We start from the raw sequence: 21,426 nt of genomic DNA on the forward strand, positions 1-21,426 counted from the left end.
ATATATATATATATATATATATATATAAAAAACACACACACATATACATAACCTATATGTATATATATATATAGGTTTGCCTTGAGATACATATAATTCACTTTATTTCTGCTCTCTAATCTTTTTATAAAGTTATATAAACTAAGCTGAAATAAATCTACATTAATGTTATAAATATATCACTAGTATCATGATAATAAAAAGATTACTTGAATTCAGAGTTTATTTCTAGTGTTTGACACAAGGTGCTAAACCTGCCTTTCTTACCTGCAGTGAATGATCATAGGTGTGGTGTCATGTGCTCTGCTAGCTCGAACCAACTTCACAAAGTGAACTAGAGGAGTACTGTTTTCAGGGACCCCATGCTCAGGCCAAGCAGTAAAGTTACACTGTCGAACAGTCATGCAATCCCCATGCTAAGACAAAGTGGCAAATTAAAAAGATCAATGAAATTATTTAAATATTACAGTGAAAGTTGAAGAGAGCTAATCTCAGTTTTTGAAGGCGCTCTTTTACAATGACTCTTTAGCAAACAGAAGAAACTGCATTTTATTTTTATATTTTCTTTTGAGAGAACTTTCATTCAATGGAGTTTCATCCACTCTAAAGAAACTCATTTTTCAGTATAATGGTAGCAATTAGAAGGTTTGCAAATGGATGATGTTATAGAGGATTTATATTTGAATGTGGCTTAACATTTTTTAGAATAGTAGATTTTGAAACAATTTGACCCCAAATTTAAACACACTCACCAATTATTCAAAGCACAAGCAATGAGTGTCTGATAATATCAGAAAGCATAAAAGTTCCTATACAATCTGTAAACTAATAAAGTGGAATCTCACACCATCTTTCTTAGTTCTAGATTAAACAGAAAATCTTGAGTGTATATAGATATGAATGACTTGGTAAATTCCTACGTTAAGTCAAATACTACAATGTGTTCATAGAATTAGTGTTCTTGTATATTCTTCATGTTTATTTCCTCATTTCCCTAAGAATTTGATGTCAGTTCATTAATATAAGCATAACCATGTGATCTATATAATGAACACAGTGAAATGTACATGAAATAAGTCTGAAGGACAAAGAAAAATACTGGATGATTTCTGTGATATATGGGACATAAAGAAACAAAACAATGGGAAAGACGAAACTAAAATGAAGTAAACCTCAGAACTCTGACTAGAACTGAGGTTGCCAGAGGGAGGGGATGGTGAGCACATGGGTGAGCCAAGCCAGTGGGCTGTGGTGGAGGATTAGAAATGCTTGGAGGAGGGCTTGTGGCCACGTACGTCTTAAGATGTTGAAGCTATGCCTCCAAGTCATATATGGTTGTAAACAACCATTACCTGATCAATATATATATATGTGTGTGTGTGTGTGTGTATATATATATAGAGAGAGAGAGAGAGAGAGAGAAATCTATCTAAAATAAATGTTGTATTTGCATTAAAAAAGTCATATGTGGGGCCCTCCCTTGTGGTGCAGCGGGTTAAAGCACAGCACAGAGAAGCCACTTCCGCATGAGTTCTATCCCCGCCTGCCCCGGAGGAGATCCACATGGCGTGGCAGACCTCTCCTGACCCGCCCGCTGCTCCCCTCAGCAGTGTACTTCGTCGATCTGCCTGTTCTGCTCCCCACTCTGTCTCTGGTGAATCCTCTCACCCTCCGCATCTCTGGCCTGTACCCCAGTTCTGTACGAATAAATAAAATAAATCTTTGAAAAAAAAAAAAGTCATATGTGAATTTTAAAGTTTCTCTTAGAAATTGATAGGAAAGGGCATCCCTGGTGGCACAGGGTTTAGTCAGTGCTCTCAAGCTACCACCTGTCACTTCAACATGAGTTCAATTTCTGTCTTGTCCACAGCTCCCCTCAGCAGTGCATTTCAGTAGCTCTCCCTGCTCTGCTCCCCACTCTGTCTCTGGTGAATCCTCTTACCATCAGTTCCTCTTGCCTACACTCCAGTTCTTATATGCAGAAATAAAAATAAAAATCTTAAAAAAAAAAGAAATTGATAGGAAAACATTACTGAATATACAATCAACAATGCAAGAGACAATTTTCTAAAAATTAATTTTACTTCAGACACTTAGAACACTCATATTTTCTACTAGGTTTGGCTTCTACTCTCCTTCCCAACCCCCCCCCACACTACTTTTTACCCTTTCAATTTTCAGATCCCTGATGGTCCAATCTATTTGAACATCCTCCAACAGCTTTGTGATCACTATATCTCCAAAGACAGTAACTGGTTTATTGTCCTCTGGCCAATACTGATGGCATCTGATCTGTATTAGGAGAAAATGACCAGTCATCAGAAGCACTGTTTTACTGCTAAATGTCACAGTTATTGAAGCTAAGTTAAACGCATCTTATAGATATCTGAGTTTTTGATAACACGGTATTCACTGAAAATAACACACATCTATTAACCAAATTGTAAAGCAATATTCTGTGAGGAGATTTTCAAGTAACTTACCCGCCCTTTCTCAAAACACTGTGTCAGCATTACTAATGTTTTTGCTCTGGTTTCCCACACCATTCTCCAAAAATCCCCAACTGTTCCTGGTAATGGACCTTGAGTAGCAATAAATTCATTTGGACATAAGTAGCCCTAGCAGAATAAAATGACAACACTGCATCATTATTTACACACACACATAATAAACAAACAAAAATAGAGTGTATTTTTAACTTTTGAGCAATATAAGAACAAAATACTAGCAATAAGTGACCCAATCTTTTTACATGTTGTATCATTTTTAATACTAACATTTAATTCTAGTGTGGTATTCTTTGTAACAGTCATTTTTGACATATATTTCTAGACTTTCAGTAGAACATTGACTATACAGAAAGAAATCAACCTTCATGAAATACTTTATGGCAGGCAAAATGTTAAATATTGATAAATATTTCAACTTCCAACAAAAATCTTGTGAATTATTGCTATTATTGTCCTTTTACAGATGAAGATACTCAAGCTTAGGAATGTGATTTATTCAACTTCTCACAATCGAAGAGAAAGAGTTATAGTTAGTTCTTATCCACCCCATTATGTTATTGTCATATACTTATAGGTCATACTAATATTTTCCTGTAAGAAACTGATTATCTACTTAGCATGAGTGTTTACTCTCCAGGGCTCTGAGCCAAGACAATGTGGCATTTCAGCTAGCTAATATTGGACCTGAGATTTATCTCAACTCTGTTATGACAGCTGCTGTGCATTTTATCAAATTGTCCTAAAACTTGGTCTCTTCACCTGGAATGTCAGCATTCTTCCTGAATATCTGTGGAATTTTCTTAAAGAATATTACTGTATAAATAAAAAGTAGTGATGAAATTACATCTATCTGAACAACATATTTTGAGGTATAAAAAGTAAAATTTCTTTTCATTAGAGTTATCTCAGTACTGAAAAAAAATAGTATATGAATAATGTACGTTTGAAATTTCAGGGAACCCTGAATCTACAAATCACTGAATTAACAAGTGATAGTCCAGCATAACATTTTGAAACTCTCAAATATACTAAATGATAAAGCATATCTGTTTTTCCAGCTTCAATGAAATGCTTAAACATAAAATTTTATTTTATAAAAGTTATATACATAGTCATAGAATATTTGGAAATTTCAGAAAAAAATATATTTAGAATGTGGGATTCAATCACAATTTCACTATCCAAAAGGAAGTACCAATACATTTTTGGTCAATTTCTTTACAGACTTTAACATATGAACATTTTTTCATCTGAATAACATATGTGAGTGCTTTCTACTTGCCCAGAACTTTTCTACTAGCTGGATGTTTATCACTGACAAAAGACACTAGAGGAAGCTGACATTATTTCTATGAATAAGCCAAATAAATAAGCAAATTATATAGAATTTTTTATGTGATAAGTGCTATAAGAGAGGGTTTGCAGATAATAGAGTATCCAGTAGACTGGCAAATTAAGATGTGACTATATTTTGAAGACAGTCAACAGTATTTGCTGATTAATTGGATATTTGGTGTAAAAAAAAAACAGAGGCATCATTCAAAATGATTACAAAGGAAGACTTCTAAAAGCGCAGAAATATACAACAAAACAAGTATTCAATATTGACATATTGGACTTGAAATCTCCACTACATATGCAAATTCAATTGAAAAAAATTTCTGAAGTCCTCTATACATAGGGACTGTTTATGGGGTGCAGTCTTTCATTTCTACCTCTGTCCCACAAGGGTGTAAGAAAATGGCATAATCTTCAGAACAGTTTTCCAGGCTTTCTGTGAGTCCTAGCTTCAGGATCCAAGAATGCAATTCCCCAAAATAGCCCAGGATCAAGATATATACTAATTATATATTAATATATCTACAGACTCTGGCCTGGAGTTTCTTAGTCTTAAAATACATGCTGATCCTCCCCCTTTATTTTTTTTTAATATTTTTTGCTTTTCTATCTAAACACTAGAATTAAATTGCAGTCTTCCTACTTGTATTATAGTTATTCACCCTTTACCTCTAGCTTCTAAAGAAGTAGAAATCCAGCATCCGTTTTTTGATAGCCTCTGTCATGAGCTCCTCAACTGACTCCTTATCAGTGTACCAGGGGACTCTATTATTTAGAAGTACCCAGGAACAAGTTGGGAAGTTGAGAGTCCGAGGTATCTGACATTTTTCTGAGGTTCACCTTGCGTGCATTTGGAGATGGAGAAGTGAAGGTCACCAAGTATCATAACTTTGTCTATTCCATCTGTTCCCGGTGTCCTAAGCAGAGATTTTCTGAAATGTCTGAACAATACAATGTATTGCATGCGCCAGGACTGAAACCTGCTTAACATAAACGGCTTTCCATCAGGATCTGCTTACCAGAGCCTGCAGCTCAGCAGTGAGGGAGCATGTCATTGCCTATGAGCCATAGTGACTTTGTTGTGAGATTCATTATATTATAGCATTACTTGATTAAAGCAGCATGTACACAATCAAACTTCTCAGTTTATTGTTCCTCTTGCATTATCTTTTCTCATGATTGTCTCCTGACAACCTATACTACTCAGAGAAAACATTGGGGCTTTTACCTCATCCATGTGGTTCGTTAACCTACTAAACTGTCTAGTTTCCTTCTTTATCATAATTATGACCTGTACTGTCACCTCATATCTGCTTGAATATTAGAGAATGTGAGCTACTCATTTTATCTAATTACTGGAAAATAAAAATGATACAATCAGAAGGTTATTGACAAAATCATCTGCCCTTGTCATACAAGACATATGATCACAGCACTGATTAAATTTAAATATCTAAATGCACCAATGTGCCATTATTTATATAAAAGTAAAATTTCAAAATGTGATAGAATTTGGGCTGTATTAAAAATCAGCAAGCATGTAAGATTTTATCAAAATCTTTAGAGAAGAACTAAATGGAATCAAATATCTGATAAGTGAATAAAATATGCTCTCTCAATAGCAAATCTGTGTTTTTTTTATACAGATTTAAAGTTTTAGCCTTGAATGGATAACATCTTTTCCTAATCTTCCTTTACTTTCCTTATTAAGAAATATATATATGTATCTTAGATTCTTTCATTATTATATTATATATACTTAAATTCTTTCATTATTCATTGCTTTCACAATAGACTAAATTAGCAACCAATAGGAAAGATATGTTTGAAGGGAAGGACAGAAGATCACATATGCAGAGTCCCAGAGGGATCAAATGGAATGGTAGGCTTGAGTGAGAGAATCTATGAATAAGGAAAGAATAAAGGAATTTTTAGAGTGTGGAAATTAAAGGACACTCACAGTTAGCTATAGGATCATTATGATAAGGATATGTTAGAATTGAAGCCAGTACATGAGGGAACGTATCTTGCTTTAAAGCACAAACAAGTGTTTATAAAGTAGCTCAAAGATAGAATCATCTGCCTTAGTAGCAAGTGACTGAGTCAATGATGAGAGGATAACATCTATTTGTTGGGAATTTTTAAAAAAGAATTTCAAGGTGAGCAGCTCTTTCTGCTCACTGTATCTATGCAAGTGCCCTTTATTCTTCTCTACCTGTTTTTTTTTTCATAATAAACCTGCCTTTTTGATATTAATAAAATGAATTTCAAAGTGAATAACTGAAATAACTAATTATAAAGGGTGATTCATTCCTACTCTGATATTCCATGATTATGTCAATCCAAGTGGAAGTGCTGGGATGGTGGTGAGCAATGAGAGAACAAAAGTCATGGAAAAGGAAAAGGAGAAAGAGAAAGAGACTTTGAAATCAGTTTCATTCCATTTTCAATCTAATGCAGAAGTAGTTATTATCTGTGGTGTGCAAGACACTAGGCAATCCATGAATTTTTGTTCATTTAAGTGGGAACCAACTTATTGAATTAATGAGTTGTTCAATAGCTACAATGGGGTGTTCTTTCTACAAGTAACTGAGAACAGAAAGAATATGATATCATAGTTGAAGGATTGAATATTAAGAGAAGAAGAGCATAGTACATTTTTAAATCATATAAATATTATTGGACTACTTTTTCTTTGAGAGATTGTGTATATAGAATATATCAATAAACAAATCAGATGGATAATAAACAAGAGGCTGTGTAGCCTGATGTCGAACCTTTGCCATTATTAGTGAAAGGGTTGTTATAAGTTGCAATCTCAGTTAGGGGCCTTCATTTGCCAGTTATAAAATGGGGATACATATTATTGTTGTAAAGAACTAGCACATTAAATTACATAGAATTTATAATGACTTTGTTTTTAATAGCCATAAGAGTAATAGGTCTTATAAAAAATTTAACATTCATAAAAATGGCAACTTACAGAAACATAGCTGGCATTAATATAATCTGATCCTGGGATACTCGCATCAGCTATCAGCTTCACTCTGTTATTGTTATCTAGAAGAAAATATAAGAAATCAATGCTGATTTACATTTTAAATTGCATTTTACTTTTTTATAATAAAATAAGGCCATACAAAGGAGTTCATGATATAGCATCAAACATTACAGACAGGCATAAAATTAAAGTAGAAGTCCTCTATTATTTCATATTTCTACTATCTACAAAAAATAACTATCAGTATGTTCTTGCTTATTTCCAGAATTTTCTATAACTATTCATAAAAAGTTGACCAGAAAAATGGCCTCTCAGCTTTTTGGCTAAGATCAAGGAAAAAACATTGACCAGAAATGTAATGGTATACATTCTATTACACAAATTTGTTTTTCGTTCACCTATATCTTTTCATACCAGACCAGAAAAAGAAACCCAAGCTCTCCATTTTAAAATCTACATAATATTTCAGTTTTAAATATACCTTACTCATTTAACTTTTTTAAGTTATCTAATTTCATCTCTTTTTTATAAAATACTGCATAAATATAACTGAGATTTTTGCTTACATGTCAAAATGTACTTGTAGAATACATTAGTAAAATTCCCAAATTATAGTGTGTATTTCAAATTTTGATAGATATTGTCAAATGGTTCTCTAATTATATCAGTTCATACTTCAAACATGTGTTTGAATAATTTTGTTTCTTTTTATTTATATTTACTACCAGATTTTATTAAACATTTTAATTTATGATAGTTTGATAGGTAAAAACTTATGACTTGTGGCAATTATTTTGATTTCCATATATGTAAGTGAAACTGTTTCTTTGCTTTCTTTTTGGCTGTTTTAAATGCCTTCTCTGTTAGTTGCATTTTGCCCTATATTTCTAATTTCTAAAAAATATTTTATCCTAAAAATAAAGATTATGATACTTTTGTCCTATTGTAATTTTATCATCTTTTATTGTAATTTTTTCATTGTCTTGGACTTCCTGTCAAATCTTTTGTAATAAGATTTCTCATTATTGTTCACTACCCTTTACTGTGATTCATCTGTCATTAACATAAAAGTGTTTATCAAATCAGTATTCTTACTTGTACTAGTCTAATTCTTGTTTCTGTTGGAATGTTAATGATTTTTCTGCTTTTGTTTTAAATATTTCAAACTTTGACCTACTGGGTTTTATTTTCTTAAGCAAAGGAGTCACAATCTTTCATTGTTTATATGCTGTCAGTTTGAAAAACAGTCCCAATATATTAATATTTCACCCCCCCCACCTTATTCAAAATACCTCTCTGGCATATAGTTTATTTCTGTATATAATTTGGTCCATTCTTGGACTATCTATTCTCTTCTATTAATTTAATTGCCTATTTTTTCTTTAAAATTAAACTTTTAATTATTTAGAATATTTTAAGAGCTGATAAAATTGGACTCATATCCATTAATTTTCTTTAAAGAAAGGTGTCAAAATTTTTTCCTGAGGACTGTTTCCAATTTAGTATTTTAATTGGAATGTGCAAGTTGATTTTAATTAGACCTTAAAATGACATAAAGTATCTGGGCCCTCCCTGGTGGCACGGTGGGTTAAAGCACAGCACTAAGAAGCTAAAGCCACTTCAGCATGAGTTCGATCACCGCCCTAGAGGTGACCACATGGTGCAGTTCTCTCCTGACACGCCCGTGGCTCCCCTCAGCAGTGTACTCCTATCAATTAGCCTGTTCTGCTCCCCACTCTGTCTCTGGTGAATCCTCTCACTGCCTCTGACCTGTAGCCCAGTTCTGTATGCATAAATAAATGAATCTTTTTAAAAATGACATAAAGTATCTATTATTACTTATTTGAAGATTTTTTAAAATTGAAATTGAAGGAACTCAATAGTGGTAGGGGAAAATGAGTTTCACTACTTGATTTACTTTCCAAATATATGTATAGCCTTATATCAGCTGCTTAACCTCTCTGCTCCTTCATGCCTCAGATATACCATATAGTTATAATTCTAATTTGTAGAGTTATTTTGAGGAAAACTTATAGAAGCAATATAAGTTTCATTCTCTCAAAACATAAGCAATATAGTCTCATTCTCTCAAAACATAAGCAAATGTTGTATGTCAAATACTTGACGTAGTTCTCATAAGTATAATGACCTGCCCAAGGGGTTTACATTTAGAGATGGAATTTTTAAGTAAACTTATGCAGATGACTTAGGTCCCAAAGAATTTGATTTTGGTAAGATACAACTATTTTAATGACATTGTGTATAATCCTATAACTAGAGAAAGGAAGTCATCAGGTTTTAAGGTTTCAAGTTTCACTCAATAGTCCTGTTTATAATTATCAGAGTCAACAACAAACTAAACTTTTCTTCATGGAGCTGGATCAGTTCTGAAGGTCAGTGTCCTGTCAAACAGACTTGGAAATCTCTTCTGCAAGCATTTGATGCTAATTCTAGTATCTTAAATCCCTGTAAGTTAATATCTTCTAACATGCACAGTGATATTTGAAATCCTACTTCCTACATTACTCAAGGGATACAATGCACTTAATTTAGCTGACTCAGGTTAAAATTCAGACTATTGAAATGTTTTCTTTCTCTCTGGGGAAACATTTTTTTTCTTTTATGGTTTTCTGCAAGCACAAAATGAAAATATATTTAGCCTAAATATCTCATTTGTTGGGGTGGGGGGGGGCAGGGTGGGATGTGTGTTTGTGTGTGTGTGTGAGATAAAGGATTCAGTTGCCTTTAGAGATGTTCCAGTTTAGAGATGACTGTGAGTTTGCCTTTCTAATGCAGGCTAGGGAAGTGAGCTTGTTAGCTACAGACTGTCAACCCTCAGGGCCTGTTATTCATTCTATTCACCCAGAAAGTTAACAACTTTTAAAAATAAGCATCCTGTATATTACCAATCATGAGACAGTGCTTCCCATGTTTAGTATTGGGCAAAGAGGTTTACATGATTATTTCATCTATTCCTCACAATTACCTTATGAAAAAGAAATGATTGGTTAATATGTTGGTCATTAAGGTAATTAGTGGGTCAGTAAGATTATGACCCAGGAATTTATTACAACCCAAATGTTAGTTTTTTACTCTACATCAGGTGGTATGTTTTAATAAAAAGGACAAATTATTCAAATAAATTTCTTGAAAACTATAAAATTCTACCTAATTCTTACAGGGTTCTAAATTTTAAGAGGACAGTTAAAAAAATTTCTGTTAAAGACCCATTAGAGGATATGAGATATGGTTCCAATACATTATTTGAAAAATTACCAGACATTCCCACACTGAAAGCACAAAGAAAGCAAAAAACTAGTGTTCTTCATTTGACTTTAGCAGAGGAGGAAAATACATACAATGCTTATTCTAATATCGTGGAATATCCTTGATTTAGTATAATAGCCCATCATTGACAATTTCTTTTTGTGTTAGCTTCAGAAATCAAGGACATACCTTAGTTTCAAACAAAAGAACCTTGTTATTTTTGTTTTTTTAAGGTTGATTAAATTTAATTGGCCATTATTATTCTCTTCTACCCCTCTAACTATTAAGATAGTATTGTCTAAATTTTCTTGTAGCTTGACGTGGGCCCAGATAATAATGTAATGAGATCAAAAGATTTAAAATATTTATTTTAAAATGCATTAGTGGATTGAAAGATTTAAAAGATATCTTTCTAACATCTCAGATATTACTATTTGAAATTAGATACTTTTTAGTTCTTGGAAATAAGCTAAACATATTTGATTTACTTGTTATATATATACTGACATTATTGTTTCAGCCTATGTATAATATTCCATAATAAATTCTTCAATAGATTATAGTATTTATTTTCACAGAATATTATCAAGAATACCTAATTAAATAAGCATGTAATAATCTGGAAAAAACTTAGGTATAGTATAAGAACATAAACTTTTTCCTATCTCTTAAATATATGATGCATCCAGTCCAGATTAACTCTTTGAAAGAGAGAAAAAAAAAGACCCATTGAGAAATTCACATGATAGATATTTAGAGGTGGAGACTAACACTCTTAATTTCATACCATGCCTTATTTGTCAACTTGTTCAAAGTCACTTCCTTATGATTAGTTTTGTTTCAAAATGGATTTTAGGTGACTATAGAAAGCTACTTGTATTTTCATCCTATTCTAACTCTTGGGAATTAGCAAAATCTGTTAGATTCCTTTCTCCTATATCATGTTTCCCTAAATTTGTTTATCTCATGCCTCAATTTTCCTCTAGTTCTAGAGTACTAGACTTTGTTCAATTTCTTCATACCATATTCTCTATGATTTTACATTTTGTTGCTGCATCCTTTTCAAATTCTATATTATTTTTAGACCAAAGAGTTCAGTTTTTAAGAATTTCACTAAAATAGGCATGTGAAGTCATAGAACATTTAAAATATGTGAAAACTTAAGAAGAAACAGACTAAAAACCAACTGACAATATTTCAGAACATTATAAATATCACATTTTGTTTCTTTACATAACATACATGGGGCTAGAATATAGACAACAGAAATGCCTGTTCAAAAAATGTACTATCATACATACAGCAATTATTAACAGGGAATTCTTACGTTTTTCCTTTTGCATCACTCCTAGTTGTTAGTGCAATATTTTTTTTTCCCCTATTGTTTGAAAATGGAGTCACATTTACTAGTAAAGCAAAAACCATGGCAGCACTGACTAGTTCACATTTACTCAGCTCACAATAAATATTTTGCAATGCATGGTTTATAACCTATAAGAAACACAACTATGCTGTTAGGGAAAATTACACACAAAATTACATTTTCCCCTTTTTATTTAACAACTATGTCTCTAGGAAGAGATTTGCTTTGGGTTAAATTATAAATATGAGAAACTAATAGGTCTACTGTTTCTTGCAACTGCATAAGTGAATTTGTCTGAACAGGTTGTAAACCATGGACACTGATTATAAAACATTGGCAAATCAAAAGAGATACAGTTTGAAAGTCACTGCTAATCACAAACATCATAACTTATGAGTAAAGAACTGTAATGAAAAATTTGAAATATTAAGATGCATTTTGTGACCATTTTAAAAATCTTTACAGCCAAAACCAGACATACTAAAAGTACATACATGGCTTTATATTTGGAAAGCGGTTTTTTGCTCTGTTCCAAGGAAGGTCAGCATCAGTTGAAGAAAGGTCCTGGAGAAATTTTGGTAATTCCTATGGAATGAATACATTGCAGAGTTTACTTAATTCAGACAAAAACAAGAAAATCTACATAGTAAAGGACAAATCTTTATTCTAAATCTTTCTATTTTAAAATAAAAAATACCTCTCAAAACTGAGGAAATAAAGTCAACTTAACAGTAATGAATTTACATAAATTTCTTCATAAATACCCTGAAGAAAGCTGGTGAATTAGGTTACTGTTTTTTCTGGGGTAACTTTTTTCTTTTGAGAAACTAATACAACAACAATCTTAAGAACATTTTTTGATAGTTTACTAATGGTTTTATTGAGATCATACTGAGTATCATTTAATATTTTAATGTCTACTTAGTAGGGGATAGGAGTTCAGTGATTTATTTTTTGTTTTTCTTCTTGGGCAGTGTGATTTCATGCCTATTAATTGGTACAACATTGGTCAGTTTGTGAAGATGCCAAAGGTTAAATCCTGCTCTCAGTAGGCATTGTTAAATCTATAGCAGAATGAAAAGGTGATATAAAGAATTATCAAACACCGATGAAAGACAAAGAGATCTATTATTGACATTTTGGTGAAAATATCATGGCTATGTCATGAAGAAAGCTGGTGTTTAATTCTTTCTTGAATATAATGGTTTGCATTTATGAAATTTATGGTCTTCTATTTTAGCAGTCTTGCCAATTCTTTACAAAGTGCCAAAATGTGTGTTTTTATTATTTTTCATCATCATTATAAATTATTTCATTGAATTAATTCTTCATTTTTCCTTAGGAAGAAAGCCAGAACAATTCTTTGCATATAGGTATGTGTTCCAGGACAGGGGTAATACATGCATCTGAAATCTGTTTTGTTGGTACCAATGCCTTTAATTTTTTTTTTTTCTTAAGCAAGTGAGGAATCCTAGACTAGCTTCCTCAAGCAAGGCTCCGAGAGTGTATGTGAGTATATCTGTAAGAGACAAAGAAAAGGAGGGGGTGGAGATGAATTGGGAGTCACCTGGAAATTGGTACTTCTGATTATAATTATTTCACAAAGATTCCACATATAGATTATATGATTCTGACTTTGATAATTGATACTCAACCACCAAGTTGATTACCTGGATAGTGATATTACACTGTGCAGCCTTATTTGGGGCAGGTGGCACACAGGACCTTAACAATCTTCATGATTAGCTCTTTTCCTACTGTTTCTTGTCTCCAATGGGATTACAGATGAGTTCCTTGGACTGTTCTATCTCCCGTGATTCTGAATTTGTTTGCTCTATCTGGAAATCTATTTCCCCTTTATTTATTTGCTCAACCCCTGTTCATCCTGAAGTTCACCTTGCAGGGCAACTTTCCGTGTTTTCCTTTTTTTCTGATTGTTAAGCAGAATTGATTTTCACTTCTTTATGCTTATCTCTATCAAGATATAGTGTAACTAATTTTTAATAAGTCTGCAATGCTTATCATAACATGAACATCTGTATGGCAGGGATTGTTACTATAATAGCTAATCCTATGGCAGCCACTATTCTTACTATTATACACATTCAATCATTTTGGTATTCACCATTCAATGAAGTAGATATTATCATTTCATAAAAGAGAATGTGGAGGCCTAGGGAGCTTAAGTGGTTTGCCCAAGGTCATTTAGCTAGTAAGTGCTGAATTGATATGTAGCTATGTGCTCAATCCAATGCTGATCACATAGTAGAAGACTTTAAGTATTTATGGTATAAAGTGGCTATCACTTGAGAAATAAAATTTATCAAGCCTACATATCAAATATGCATTTTCTTCTTCAAACATGACAACTTTAAAAATACAGCTTTAGGATAAAAATGAATTTAGAAATGAAGTTCCTTATAAAGATATCCTCATATAAATAATACATGCTACCTATAGATTTCTATAAACAGCCAAGTATAAGTTCTAAAAAGCTTAAACTAGAAACTCTATTTACAAAAATATGTGAAAACTTTTTGTTTATTCAGCCATGCACAATGTAATAATATTCATTGTTCTTCCAGTGAAATGACATTTATACTAAAAAAATTTAGAGTTCTTGCTATATAAATTTAAGAAGAATTTGATGTTCTATCATTGATTTTCTTCAGTCCAGACCAATATTAGTTAAGATGCATAACTAAAAAGCTGTAGGAAACACTATTAATCTTCTCACATTTTTGTTTTTATTTCCTGAGAGACTGAAATATTATAATCCTGAATTATTCAAGCTGACTGTTTGGTTCCTTGCTTCATAAGTTCATACACTAAAAATTTCATGAAGGTTCAATAGAAATAAAGTTTTGGGTGACATTTAGGAGTCCATTTTCTTTTTATAATGTAAAAAAATCATCATTTAAGAAAGCTACCACTCTTAAAGTAACTTTAGAACTGCTATCTGCCTTGTATTTTTAAAAAAACTTCATATATACATATATATATGAAGTTTATATATATATAAAGTTTATATATATATAATATACCCATATATATATACACACACACACACACCATATACAATGCTAAAAGCAATCACATATTTTAAATTTTTAAATAGTTTAAGTGATAAATTCTTAACTTGACGTGTTCTCCATGAGGAGATGGAGCCCTTAATCCATGGCCATTTAAATGTAGTTGTTGTAAACATGGGCATCACTTATCTGTTTTTTGTTTGTTTGTTTGTTTGGGATATTGGATATGGGGAGGAAGTTATAGAAAATTATTTTTGAAATTTCTGGAAGGATCAAGTACTATTTTCAGCTTCATCTGTACCACTGACATAAACTCAAAGACAAAAGTAAAATGAATTTAGTGTCTAAATCTAAACATACAGTGATGTTACTAGTGGAACCTAAACCTCAATACAAATGAAAAAGATGAACTGGGCTGAGAGAGCAGAGAAGAAAAGAGGTCAGGCTGCCGGGGCTGGGTAGGTTTGAGGAGCCCCCATTTCCTAACACAGTAGGTGAATAATTCTGTTCAGGTTGCACCAGAGCAGCTCAGTGTAACATTACTATCCAAACAATCAACTTGGTAATTGGGTATTGATTATCAAGGCCAGAGTCTTCATGGCCTTGTATGCTTAAAATGGACATGAAATGTGACACATGAAACGACTAGAGGTCTGGCAATGTTGTGACAACTGCTAGTAACATACCGAAAATTCTTCTTGAAACTTTAGGTTGTTGTTAGTGCAAAGCTCTTCAACATGTTGCAGGAAGGATTTCTTGCTTATTGGCCTCAAAGTAAAGAGAGTTATAAAATGGAGCCACGTTAGACTGAGTTCTTTCACTTTGGCATGGCTTGGTTCAACAGCTAGCAAGTTAAAGAACAGACACTTCAAAACCCATGAAGTCACATAGCCGCTTAAAGTCACTGTGTCATATTTACCAAAATTTTTTCCCCTTTGAGATGGTTTTCTTTGTATTCATGGCACAAAATTCTTTCATTGCCGAGTGACTTTAAATCAATTATTTAACATTTCAATGAAAGTTTTTCAAGTAAATGTAAGGGCATAAAGTTATCATTGATTCCTAAGCACATAATACCTCTTTGTCATACAGAAAACATTTCATACATTATAAGGTTTTAGAAGATATAAAATATTGCAGTGACCTCATTCTTATAATGACATGGTTTTTAAACCCCAAAGAGTTTAAATATCCCCGTATTACTTCCCAAGCTAAAATACAGACATGCAGGCTTCACCCCAGAGAGAGAGAAAGCATTTCTCCAGTTACCATGCAATTAGTCATGCTTTTATGATTTATATCCAGCTTGGAGGTTTTTCGAACAAACATAAAAAAGGAACCACACATTAAGATTCACTGATTTAGTGAATCTAAAGTTGATATTCAAACAGAGGAAAATGTATTTAACAAACTTACCTGATGGATTTTCTATAGCTAAGTAACCTGCAATAGAGATTGTGTTAAATGAATTGAGATTTGAGGAACATGTCTTTCTAAGAGTTCTAGATTTAAAAAAAATATATAGAATAAATCAGTAATATATCAATGTACTATGTGTTTAACTGATAAGTAATCTTTATTTTAAATTTATTTTATATTTTACACTTTAATTATGTGGATCCAAATATGGCCAAATAAATAATATTATTAAGTACTTGAAAGACAATTCACTTTTTACTATATTGCATAATATTCAATGGTCTAAGAGAATGAACATGGAATTTAAAAATGTTTTCTTTTTCTATAAAGAGTATTGAACAGGAGAGCTTTGAAAAATGATACCAGATTGTTTAACTTTTCTTTCATGAGTGAGTCTGATGAACATATAACCATACAAAATCATAATCAAAGTTACTATAGATATATATCTTTTTTGACAATTCATTGGTCATTTATATTCTGAAAAATATAATAATTTTGACAGCTAAATACATTAAACAACACACACGAGCACATTTTTTAATAACATATTTGTCATGCACAACCAATTAGCACTGCAAATAACCACAAAGGCACAATGTATAATGAAGTAAAGTAAAAATATATCACTTGTTTGAGTTTCAAATATTTTAAGTATAGTTAAGGATGCTACTAAATTCCTTAAGTGAAAAATTTTTTCAAGATGTTGGTTTTTGAAGAAAGGATGTGTGAAAAAAAAAAAAGAGAACAAATATTTAAAATGATCACTAAGGGGTGTGTGCTTGACAAAAAACATGAGTCAAAAGGAAGTCTATATTATTGCAATATAGATATTGGTGAAAGCACGGTGGTACTGGAAAATTATGGAATTATTGGCTCATGCTGAAGGAGTTCTAAGTAAAAGGATTTTATCTCCAACTTCCCAGGTTATAACCTGACAGTACATCCAGTTATCAAACACAGCATCACAGTGATGAAACTGCAGGGCTGAGCAGTTTTGGTGCATAAACTTGTGTGTCCCCCACTGTATTCAAACATGATGCTAAGCAACAGATAAAATCCCAACTAGAGAGACCATGAGATAGCTGTCTAGGCTATTGTCTCAGGAAAATCCATGATGTGGGAACAGGGTACAGAGTATAATACAAATGCTGGGAATATTTCTGAAATAGCAATCGATGCAGTGGGAACCAAGGCATTAATCAATTGCTGTTAGAAATAATCACCTCTCAGCAAAGCCCAACATGGAGGGTTGGGGGTGGGGGGGCAATGATGCTGCAGAGAAATAGAAAGGGGAAGGGGGTTAAGTTGGGAAATTTTAATTAACTAAGCTTAAGACAGAAATAAGATCCTTGAATTAGCAAGATCAGTTTCCCTGAAACCACATGGAAATGGAAATCCTTGAGTTACACAGAAATCACTTTTGTAACAGGGAACATTATTCACTTCATGACTGGCGAAATTCAAACACACTACATCTGATTTAATGACAGGCTGCTGGTCACCTAGTAAGACTGCCATCCTATAGTGGGGAGATTTCCTCTTTTCTCAGAGGAGCCACGATTATTTGAAGTTGTACCAGCAAAATATTTTTATTGGGATAGCGAGAATCTAAAATTGAGCTAGCTTCTGGACAGCCATTGATGGCTTATTGATAATTCATTTGTAGAATAAGGGGACACTTAGGAAATACCCAAGAGATCTTAAGCATAAAAATCACATTAAAATATAAATGAGGAAGAAATAACTAAAGTTCTATATTATTGCTTAGATCCTTGCCTTTTTTCATTAATAATATCTATTCTCATTTATGAATTATAGTCTTTTTTCCTTTAAGTCAACTTCTTTTCAGTGAATATCTCTACATATTTTTTTTACTATTCTTTTTTTGATTTTCATTTGAAAGATCTCTCTAAAGATATTCGTAAATATTACTAAAACTAAAAGATACATTTTAAACCACAACTGGGAAGCTATTCCATCTGGGAGCCATTTGAGTACTTCTGTTTTGTTATTATAAAATATGATGTCCTTATCAGCTCTAAACCTACTTTTAAAAATTACTAGCAACAATATGTTGAGGAAGTTACTTGATCTTCCTGTGCCTCAGTTTCCCAATTTGCAAATCAGGTATGAACAGGTATGTAAATCAAGCTCATATAGGTAAAATGATTACAAAGCCCCTGACTTTGGAAGCCATCACAGATGTTAGTTACTATCATGGCAATTTCTAATTTCTTTTACATTGCTCAAGACCCCATAGGCCACACTGTTCAATTACTACTGATACTGATGTGAAATGATTTTTTTTTGTTTCCTAAATAGTCTGTATTTTTTACTTAAAACTGGATAATCTCAAAGCAGCAAGATTTCTTATTTATTCTTCTGAAACTGAGTAGTCATAAATACCTAGATTTCAAATCCAGGTCTGGTTTCCCTGTGTTCAACTCAATATCCTTCACGAGTCTTTAATATAATGATTATAATAATTTAGTATTTTATGCAAGCATGTGAAATAATTTCTTATCATGCACACATTTCTAATATTATTTCTTCACACTTCCCTTCACATATTCTACACTTCAGATTTTCTCAATAGTATCTCTTCAGGTCAGCTTGGATTATTCCAGCTGTTTTCCAGGTGTTTTCCCATACCAGATTCTGATTCCCTAATAGATGATTCAAATGTTAACTATTTCATGAATATTAACATGTTCTAGTGAAAAAAAAATAGCTTTTGGTATGTTTATTTCCTAGAAACTAAATTTCTAAGGACTCATCACCTTCCCACTGGGATCTAGGCTACTTAAGCTCAGGTATTAAGGACGCAGGCACCGAGACTCCTGTCCACCTGCAGGCATGAGTGGGATTACCACTTGTTTTCCTATGATTCTCTCATAATCTTACTCATTTAAATGAATAAATAATTGTTAAATATACAATTGTGGATAAAATCAGACTAAGATACAGAGTCAAGTTAAATATAGGTGTTCTAGATATTATAAAGGAATATCTCAACTGAATAAATTTCCCATTAAAATGTTAAAGCAAGTGCAAATTCTCAGGCAGTCCAAAGTTTTATGTAAGGGTGATAAAAGAATATATTAATAAACAGTTTTTGAGTACAAACAAAATCATATCAGATCATCTAACATTAGAAGTGGATTTACTTTCTTTTCTATAATTTACCTGAACTGTATCATTTTATGTTATCTGTTCTTCATATTTGTATTCCCATAATTTGAAAAACAAGATTTCTAGTAGTCTAAATTTTATGTAATTTGGCAGTCAGAATTGTGTGAATTGAAATAACAAAAACTTACCTGGGAAGGATAAACTTATTCCAAAATGGACTTAAGTCCCCTATTTTTAATGAAATGAAAATTCAAAATTTTCTTATTGTTGTCTTTATTCCATATTATTGCTTTTATCTTAGACATAGTATATAAGTATATTGGTTACATTATAAATTTTGGTTTTTGTTGAGGTTTTAAAGTGTTATTTCTAATAGGAAAAATTATTAATTAGAAAATTTACACAGGGTATTGGAAAAGACAATGACAGACATAATATGAGGAAGATAAAATGACTTATCTCTGCCTAGGTAATTAGTTTAGGAAAAATTGTTTGGTTAGAAAATGCTTTAAAAACCCACAGAAATTAATGTGCATGAAAGTACAATGTTATTTCAGGAGTGACTATTTCAAATAAAGTGATCTGTGAAAATACCCAGAGACTCAAACAGAAAGCTTCTCTTTCTTCACACTTTGAAAAACAAACAAAAAAAATTTGCTAAATGTAAAGCATTTTAGACTGCTGTGGTATCCTTATTTTCTTCACTTAAAATAACGAAAGTCAACTAATATTTAGCTCATTAGTATATAAATCAATTTGGGCAGGGTCCAGATTTCGATAAGATAATGGACCACTTTACAATATGAAAGTCTAAATGCTTTTATTACATGAATCTTAGCTGTTTTAAATCCTGTGCCTTTTTATGGAAAAGGGTATTATTTCATGTCTGGGCTCATTTTTTAAGTCTATCAAAAACTTAAATTCCACTCAGATTACTCTTGATAGATCTAGAGAGGAACCATTTATTTATGTTGGCAGTGGTGATTGAAGACCATATTGTCACAGGGACTCAGCTTTCTCCTAAGGTCAATTAGTTGCAATCTCTAGGGAATTAAAATATAGTCCAAATAAAAAGTCATAGATGATTGTCTATAGATGAGGAGCTTATAAAGTGTTACCCATGACAAAGAATAAATTGAGAAACTTTTTGTTTTCTACTTGAATACGTACATTTAAAACACCCTCAAATTCTATTGTCTTGATGTAAAAAAATGTATTTGCACACACTAACATTCAAATATCAATTTTGTGAAGAATTTATATCTAGTAAAAACACATTAATTTTCCCAAGTTTTGTAAAATACTGTGTTTGAGTTTTTAATTTATATATTTGATCAAGTCATCAATAACTCAATTTTATATCTATTTCTACAATTATATTCCATTATCAAAAGCCATTATCTGGTGCTTGTAAAGTTACCTTAATTTTTTTTCCTGCTGTTTTTACTTGTATTAGGCTTTTAAATGCTATACTTTCACAGCCTTCATTCTTTTCCTAAATAATCAGTCATTTTTTGGTTGTCCTCAATATCAATAAAAACTATGTTATCCTAAACCCCAGCTGGTACTAATATAGCTAGCTCGAAAGCTTCACTTTTTAAGAGAAATGTATCACCTGCATTAAGTAGATATTGCAATATTTTTTCTTATTTAATCAGAAAAACAATCAATTAGTGATATCTAAGTACTTTCACAATATGTCTCCACGTATCTATAAAAATAAATAGATTTGAAGAGAGCTCATGGACCTTGGAGGGTGCTCTGTGGAGGCCATCTCACTTTATTTTCCATCACAATATTTCAAGGGTCTAGGATAGTGCCTGACACTTGATAGGTGCCAAATTGACATTTCTTTTGCTCAAAGGAAAATGGTGTTTCATAGATATGGAAAAGCAGCATTCTTGTTCATGTTAGGGCTAAGATAAGATTCCCTCAGCGACAAGAGTGCATTTTCCTTATTATTAACTCTCCCCACATGAGCACATTTGAAAACAATTCCTTGACAGATGTTTTATTTTGTCAACCATGCATTCTCAATTAAAACCCTGGGCATACACTTAGCTACCTCAGGGGCAATGAGGCAGAAGCAGTAGATGGAGGGAATGAAGAGACTGCTGACAGCTGTGTGAAGACTTGGGCAAAGGTTCTCAGTGAGGACTTAATGAAGAGAAGATAGATGACATAACATCATCTAAAAAGAAGTCCTCACAGTCTGAAATACCAGCTATGGAGCAAGAAAACACGGTGGCTCTTCTGAGAGGGTTGGAAGGCAATTTAAAAAAAAGTAGATTTGGAAGACCACATCTGCTTTAAAGAAAATAATTTATACAGAAAGAGTTTTACTGAGTCTCTGATTAACCC

At 32.3% G+C, this 21,426-nt stretch overlaps 1 protein-coding gene across 1 annotated transcript in view; it reads right to left on the bottom strand.

Moving 5' to 3' along the window:
* PTPRQ (protein tyrosine phosphatase, receptor type, Q) overlaps nucleotides 1-21,426 on the bottom strand; it is a 156,842-nt gene that overhangs the window by 7,482 nt on the left and 127,934 nt on the right. Inside the window, exons 36-42 of the mRNA XM_004675857.1 lie at nucleotides 15,928-15,954; nucleotides 15,198-15,279; nucleotides 11,974-12,064; nucleotides 6,832-6,908; nucleotides 2,484-2,618; nucleotides 2,167-2,292; nucleotides 268-416 (exon numbers count right to left, since the gene is read on the bottom strand). Coding sequence (XP_004675914.1) covers nucleotides 268-416; nucleotides 2,167-2,292; nucleotides 2,484-2,618; nucleotides 6,832-6,908; nucleotides 11,974-12,064; nucleotides 15,198-15,279; nucleotides 15,928-15,954 — 687 coding nt within the window. The remainder of the gene's footprint in view (nucleotides 1-267; nucleotides 417-2,166; nucleotides 2,293-2,483; nucleotides 2,619-6,831; nucleotides 6,909-11,973; nucleotides 12,065-15,197; nucleotides 15,280-15,927; nucleotides 15,955-21,426) is intronic.

This window comes from Condylura cristata, unplaced genomic scaffold (assembly GCF_000260355.1).
Source record: "Condylura cristata isolate star-nosed mole 26May11 unplaced genomic scaffold, ConCri1.0 scaffold00004, whole genome shotgun sequence".
Taxonomy (NCBI): Eukaryota; Metazoa; Chordata; class Mammalia; order Eulipotyphla; family Talpidae; genus Condylura; species Condylura cristata.